General features: G+C 43.9%; 2 protein-coding genes across 2 annotated transcripts; both read left to right on the top strand.

The window, feature by feature from the left end:
• Positions 1–598: 598 nt before the first annotated feature.
• On the top strand, positions 599–928 carry LOC141691970 (uncharacterized). Its single transcript, XM_074496718.1, has one exon. The coding sequence runs from the start codon at positions 599–601 to the stop codon at positions 926–928; it is 330 nt and encodes a 109-aa protein (XP_074352819.1).
• Positions 929–3,853: 2,925 nt separating this feature from the next.
• On the top strand, positions 3,854–5,620 carry LOC141691971 (uncharacterized). The gene is made up of 2 exons (XM_074496719.1): positions 3,854–4,463; positions 4,521–5,620. Exons 1-2 carry the CDS (start codon positions 3,854–3,856, stop codon positions 5,618–5,620), a joined length of 1,710 nt encoding a protein of 569 aa, XP_074352820.1.
• Positions 5,621–7,953: the final 2,333 nt, after the last annotated feature.

The raw sequence follows: 7,953 nt of genomic DNA on the forward strand, positions 1-7,953 counted from the left end.
CCCGATTGGGATACCGATGAGGAGGACTATCGCGAGTCTGAGGGTTCCCCCACACGTAGCATCAACGTGTTTGATAGGATGAGGGAGAAGTTGAGTAACAAGGACCTGCGTTATAAGCTGATGGAGATGCGAGATAGAGATGAATGGCGAAAACAAACAGAGAAATCAGCCTCGAAGGGGTCTCAAAGAGAAAAAACAGTCTCTCGGGCTTCTCAGAGGGAGAAATCAGGTTCTCGGTCTCATACCCAGGACCGAAGATCCCGTTCAGTAAAGACCCCGGTTGTGGAAGAGGAGGAGCGCAGTGCTAGCTCTCATCATAATTCTGTGATACCCTCCAGTGGGGATTCCACTGATAATTCAGATGCTGAGGGTAGTCTCTTCTCGGATGGAGAAGACAAGTAATATAAGGTGAAGGACTTGAGGGTAGCCCTGAGAAGGTTAAAAGCCGAAAAGCATGCACACTCTAATTTGACTGTCACGTCCCCCTTTACCAGAAGAGTGAGAGACTCTCCTCTTCCGCATTCTTACGGGGGGTAGGGGACTTAAAGTTCAGTGGAATCACAGCCCCGTGGAATATTTGAGCCGCTTTAACACACAAATGGAGGTATACCAAATTAATGACTTGACTAAGTGCCGTCTACTGGCTGCTACACTAAGGGATAACGCTCACCAGTGGTTTAAGAGGCTTCCAGCTAATTCAATTAGGTCTTGGAGGCAGATGAGCGAAATGTTCCTGTCCCAATTCCGGGCATCGGTAGCATACACCCCACCCGCCAATACGCTGGCAAATATCAAACAAAAGGATAATGAGACTTTGAACGAGTACCTGAAGCGTTTTAACGATGAAGTACCCAAAGTAAGGAAAGCCTCAGAAGAGACTTATAAGAATTTTCTGATAGCCGGGGTTAAGCTAGGAACGGATTTCTGAAAAGAACTTCAGCGGCGAGAGCCAAGGACTCTAGCAGCCTTCTATGCCAAGGCAGAGCCCCACAAGGTGGTGGAGGAATCTCTGGCCAAACTCAAAAGGGACAATAACCCAGGAGGCTCGGAAAATTGGGGTAAAAATAAGAGGAATAGGTCCTATAACCCCAAAGGAAGGGGGTATGCTCGTAAGACCTCATACGGGATGACCACGTATAGTGGAAACCAGACGGAGAAGTCAGAAAAGGATGATAAGAAAGCCCCAATTATGGTGAATACCGCTGGCTCTCAAAGGAGCGCAAGTTATAAATATTCCGCCAAAAGAGAGGCTGCTAGGTATACAGAGTATACCCCCTTAACTGCCCCAATAGGGCATATCCTTGAAGTTGGGGACAAAAGTGGCATTTTCTGTAAACCATCCCGAAATGGGCCGCCTGGAAGGAAGGATATGGCTCGATATTGTGCTTTCCATGATACTAATGGACATGAGACGGCGGAATGTCGTCACTTGAAGGACCACATAGAGGATCTGATCAGAAACGGGTTTCTGACGGAATTTGTAGCTGAAGAAGCTAAAAGGTATAAGAAGATAAGGCGGGAAAGGAAGGGGAAAAAGGAAATCCCTTGAGACCCGTAAGGGCCAAAAGAATCCATACTATCATCGGAGGTCCTTATATTGGGGGCTCAAGCCGAAATGCCATGAAGAATTATGTTCACGAGGCAAGGGGGCCAATCCTCACTAATGTCTGTAATCTGTCAGAGAGGCCTCCCAAGTACTTTAAGGGGGAATCAGCCGACGTAACCTTCAGAGAGGCAGACGCCTAACACGTGCATCACCCCCACAACGATGCCTTAGTCGTAAATGCTTTAATTGGAGGAGCTAATGTATACAGAATATTGGTGGATAATGGAAGTTTCATCAACATCTTGGCCTATAACACCTACCAAAAAATGGGGCTAGTAGACAGTGAATTATTACCCTGCTATAATGATGTGTACGGATTTACCGGCCCCCTGTCCTGATGGTGGGGTGAATTAAATTGCCTGTTATCTTGGGGGAAGAGCCTCAGACAGCCACGCGAATCATCGAGTTCGTGGTGGTAAATGAAGATATCTCCTATAATGGGATTATTGGCAGACCCCTGCTAAGGGAAATGAGAATTATTATGTCTATTCATCACTTCTCTATAAAATTCCCTACCCCTAATGAAATTGGATGGGTAAAGGGCTGCCATACAGACTTTAGGGAATGTTACAGCAGAGCTCTGCATATGGCTATGCGAGCAAGTAGGCATCTGTTTGATGGGGGTTCAAGTGAAGAGTGTTGCCGATACTTAGAGCCGTCTAATGAGAAAAATGGAAATACCCCTCAAGAGTGGAAAGTAAAGTCAAAAAGAGAATCTTTCAATGCAATTATGATTGTGCAACATTCTGGTGAGGAGCCATACATAGATGTTGCCTCTTTTCAGGGGGTATGTACCCATAAAGAAGTACTCTTGTTGGAGGCCCCGAAAATTGGGAAAATCGCAGAAGTTATAGAACCCCTGGTGGAGGGGGTAGTTGAAGAGGTCAATGACAGTGATTTTGAAAACCTTGATGCCAATGATGTTTTACCCGAGAAAGAGAAAACTAAAGAGGCTCAACCTGGGGTGCAAATAGACCTTGATTCTTGAATGGTAGAATTGAGTGAAAAGGCAGGTGCAGCTGGAGACACCGTCTCGGTTATGGTAGATGATTTTGATCCGACAAAGGAACTCAAAATTGGAAAACAGCTAAGTGCCGAATTGCAAATAGCCCTGACATCGTTCTTGAAGAAGAACCTGGATATCTTTGCATGGAGTCATTCTGACATATGATAGGGGTGGATCCTAAAGTCATGTGTCACCATCTGAATATTGACCCCGATAAGAGGGCTGTAAGGCAGAAAAGAAGGGCTATGAGTGGGGAAAGGGCTTCAGCTCTGAAAAAAAGAAGTCGACCGACTATTAAAAGCCGGCCTAGTAAGGGAATCATTCTACCCCATGTAGCTGGAGAATCCTGTCTTGGTTAAGAAGCCTAATGGAAAATGGCGTACATGTGTGGACTTCACTGATTTGAATAAGGCCTTCCCAAAAGATAGTTTTCCATTACCTCGTATTGATCAACTAGTGGATTCAATGGCAGGTCACGCCTTTCTGAGCTTTATGGATGCGTACTTGGGGTATAATCAAATCCCTATGTATGAGCCGGATCAAGAACATACATCGTTCATTACTAACAGAGGGCTATATTGCTATATTGGAATGCCCTTTGGCCTGGTTAATGCTGGGGCTACATATCAAAGGCAAGTCAATATGATGTTCAAGAACCAAATTGGAAAAATCATGGAGGTATACGTGGAAGATATGTTAGTAAAGTCAAAGGTGGCAAGGGATCATGTAATACACCTTTCAGAAATGTTTGACATATTAAGACAATTCAGGATGAAGCTAAACCCCCAAAAGTGTGTATTCGGGGTAGAGTTGGGGAAATTCTTGGGATTCATAGTGAACCACAGGGGTATTGAGGCAAACCCCGCTAAAATCAAAGCGCTATTAAAAATGAGATCCCCTCGGAACGTTCGAGAGGTGCAGAGCCTTAGGGGGAGGATAGCGGCCTTAAACCGATTTGTCTCTAAATCATCGGACAAATGCAATGAGTTCTTCTCAGCTATCAAAAAGGGAAAGAACTTCGAGTGGACAGCCGAATGTGAAGAGGCCTTCACCAAAATCAAGGAACAGCTAGGGAATCCCCATTGTTGTCTAAACCCTTGGAGGGAGAAACCCTACTGCCGTACTTAGCTGTCTCAGACTATTTAATCAGTGCACTATTGGTCCGGGAAGATGAGCAGGTGCAATACCCTATCTATTACGTGAGCAAGAGACTATTGGACGCTGAGACCCGGTACACGAATATGGAAAAATTGGCCTATGCCCTAATTTTAGCCTCAAGGAAGTTGAGGCCGTATTTTCAAGCACATCGGGTGGAAGTCAGAACTTCATTTCCCCTAAGGCAGGTTATGCACAAACCTGAAGCTTCGGGAAGGATGATGAAATGGGCTGTCGAGCTGGGGCAATTTGATGTGGAGTATAAGCCCAGGACTGCTATTAAGGGGCAAGCTTTGGCCGATTTCTTCCTGGAATTCCCCTCTTCTTGTGAAGTAAATGGGGATGAATGTGTCACTGAATCAACACCTATGGAAATCCCCATGGAAAACTGCTCACCTTGGTGGACTTTGTATGTTGATGGGGCTGTGAATGGGAATGGAGCAGGCTCGGGTATAGTGCCGGTTAGCCCTGAAGGGCATAAACTCCAAAGTTCTATTCATTTTGGCTTCAAGGCAACCAATAACGATGCTGAATACGAGGCACTAATAGCAGGATTGAAGCTGGCCCTTGAGATGAAAGTTGAGAATCTAAATGTGTTTAGTGATTCGATGCTAGTAGTTGGACATATTAAAGGAGGCTTTCAGGCTAGAGGCCCCCGTACCGACCTATACATGAGGCATGCACAAGAGCTGATGGGTAAATTCAAGGAAGTTAACCTGAAACAAATTCCCTGCGTATAAAATGCGGATGCAGATGCCTTGGCTAAACTAGGATCTCAAAGGGAGGCTACACTGTTGGGGGTAATACCCCTGGAGATCAAAAAGCAGCCTAGTATCTTTCAGGCTGAGGTCATGGGGGTAGAAGTCCAAAGGGAAGAGTCATGGGTCACTCCCATTTTAGACTATATCACAAAAGGAACACTCCTTGTGGACAAAGATGAGGCTAGGAGGATTAAGTACAAGGAAACGAGGTATGTTATATACAATGAAAATCTGTACAAAAGGGGTTTTAACAGGCCTCTTTTAAGGTGTATAGCCGGAGACGAATGTGACTACATTATGCGGGAGGTACATGGGGGTATTTGCGGGAACCATGCCGGAGGAACTTCTCTTGCACATAAGATATTGAGACATGGATATTACTGGCCAACTCTACGGAAAGACGCCCATGAGTTTGCCCGCGCGTGTGATCGATGCCAAAGGTTTGCTAACCTAAATAGTAACCCTGCTGTACCTTTGAAGCCCCTAACTAGCCCTTGGCCCTTTGCTGTCTGGGGGATATACCTGATTGGGGAATTACCTAAAGGAAAAGGTTGGGTAAAGTACGCTGTAGTAGCCGTTGATTATTTTACCAAGTGGGCAGAGGCTGAGCCATTGGCTACCATCACTGCAGCCAAGTTGAAGGAATTCATTTTTCGGGCCATTGTGTGCAGATTCGGGGTCTCTTATAAGTTGATCTCGGACAATAGAAAGCAATTCGACAGTAAGGAAATACGACAACTTTGTGATGACTTAAAGATCCAGAAGGGTTTCTCTGCAGTCTGTCACCCTCAAAGCAATGGGCAAACTGAAGCGGTGAATAAGATAATCAAGCATAGCCTCAAGGCCAAGCTCGAGGAGAAGAAGGGATATTGGCCTGAAGAATTTCCCTTGGTGTTATGGTCTTATAATACTATGCCCAGGACGACCACCGGAGAATCCCCATTCACTTTGGCTTACGGATGTGAGGCTATGGTCCTAGTGGAGATAGGCTCTGGATCATTCAGGCGTGATAATTATAACCCCATGGATAATGAGGTTAATCATCGGCTATATTTAGAGCCCGACCGTTGCAGGTTGGGGACCTCGTTCTAAGGAAGGTATTGCCCAGCATGAGGGTTTCAGGACATGGAGCCTTTGGGGTAAATTGGGAAGGCCCGTATAAGATAAAAACTGTCTTGGGGGAAGGCACGTATCATCTGGAAAATTTGGACGGGAAGTTGCTTCTACGGGCGTGGAACGCTGAACTCTTGAAGAAGTACTATCAGTAAACTAATCAAGGTAATTTTCTCATAGGCCTCTTTCAGGCTATATGATAAATAAAGATAGCCTATTATTTAGGGCTATTATGTTTTAGGGATTATTCGTTCAGCTTATTAACCTGTTTCGGTAGACAGGCAGGAGGTAGTGCATGTACACCTTCGGGGGAAACACGTTCTGGCAATTTGCCTTAATAAATCATGACTTGTTTTTACTTTATTTACTTCTGGCATATCGACTATTGTTTTTGTTTTTGCATAATTATCGCAGTTAAGCCCATATGTTTAAAACAAATATAGCTTGATTACTTAGAATATAATTGCTCTAAGGAATGTGAATGTTTCTTGATATGATAATTCCTGCTTTAGTTCTTCACCATAAATATTATTGATGCTAAAGAACTCGGGGGGTAGTATCATACATGTACATGGGCATATACGTTTATCTTGTCTGGCCTTGAAATGGGATAATTTTAAGCAAAATTAATAACTTGGAATAAAAGTTTATATGCATATACACCTATTTTGAATAGCCTTGGAATAGGATGGTTGTAAGGAAAATAAAAAATTCGATGTTTTATTGAAAATGGAATATTATGAATGGATAAAAATGAATTTAACATGGATTATGTCGGAATGGATTCGGAAAACCTGGGGACACTAGGGCTATACGAATTTCGGATAATGGCTAAGGGCTGCATATGGCTTGGGAAAGCCGGGAAGCGTAAGACTCAAAATGAAGTAAGGATACTTCAAAACCTGTCTCTAACATGAAGTGGAATAACTTCAGGATCTGTTAATCAGGAAACCCAGGGGCTAGTGGGAAAACCCAAGGGGTATATGGGTACCTTGGAATTCTATAAAACAAATATAGATATATTGGTCACCCGGAAAACAGATAAGTGTGGAATACACTAAGGATGGCCATGGGAATATTGTAATAATACATGTTATGTGAAATCTGGTGAGACAGGTCATATACATGTTTAAGGCTCGGGGGGTATGTAAGATGGAAAAATGATTGCACAATATTACCCCCAAAGGTTGAGCTTATTTGTGGAGAATTATCCACAGGAAGGGTAAGGAATTTACTCATGGAAAGGTAAGGAATTTACCCATGGAAAGGTAAGGAAATTTACCCACAGAAAGGTAATGAATTTACCTACGGAAAGGTAAGGAAAATACTCTCAAAATATACTACAAGAAATCATAACTTAACAAAAATTTGGAGTGATATCATATAGTGATAACAAAATTCTAATTATGGTCTACGGACGTAAGATGCGGCTTAGGCTCGCTATGATAAGTGGAGGATGTATTCCTAAGGCAATATACCTAGGGGATATACGGGAATAAATACAGGTTATTAGCCCAAGATCATATAGCTAGGGTATGTGTAAGATTCTGATAGGATGGTTATTTTAAGACTTACCTAAAGGCATATATCACAAGTTGATGTTAGCCTACTAGGGAATACCCTAGAGTATGCATGGGAGCACTTAAGGAAAGATGGCATATCATGTAATTAGAAAAGCAACCAAGAAGTGGATCAAGTTGTTAAAACTTACAACTTGCGAGGCATTCGGAGGTGCCCGCACCCTCATCCAGGTAAAGACAAGTCTTGGCACAAAGGCCCGGGATAATGAAAATTAAGGAAACAAGAGAACCCACCCAATACTAGGGTATTAAAGTTCGTGGCTTATCCAGTGAGAAATTATAAAACATACTAACCCTTGTGAACAGGGGTAGCCTCAAATGCATCAGCCGCCGGGGAAGGCTCCTTCTCCTCGACGCTCTTTTCGGGAGATTCGCCGGCAGAGGGGTCAATGACCAAGGGCTTCACAACGGGGGTTTGCTCCATCACCTGGGGGTCTAAGGCTTCATCAGTGATATCTTTACTCACACCCTCAATAGGTCACCCTTCAAGGCAGGCCCCTCCATGACCTTCTGAGCCTTTACCCCTTCCAGAACTTCTGCGGCCTCCGGCCCTAGCTCGGCCCAAGGGATCTCAGAAAATTTCTCATACGCTGTTTTCACATAATCTTTAATACCTGCCTCACGGCCAATATTAAAAACCAGCTTTTCCCTGGCTACTCGAGCCTCACCAGATAGGCTCTCAACTTGAATACTCAAACTGTCAACCTGTTTGGATAAGCTTTTATTCTCTTT

This window comes from Apium graveolens, chromosome 10 (genome assembly GCF_009905375.1).
Source record: "Apium graveolens cultivar Ventura chromosome 10, ASM990537v1, whole genome shotgun sequence".
Classification (NCBI taxonomy): Eukaryota; Viridiplantae; Streptophyta; class Magnoliopsida; order Apiales; family Apiaceae; genus Apium; species Apium graveolens.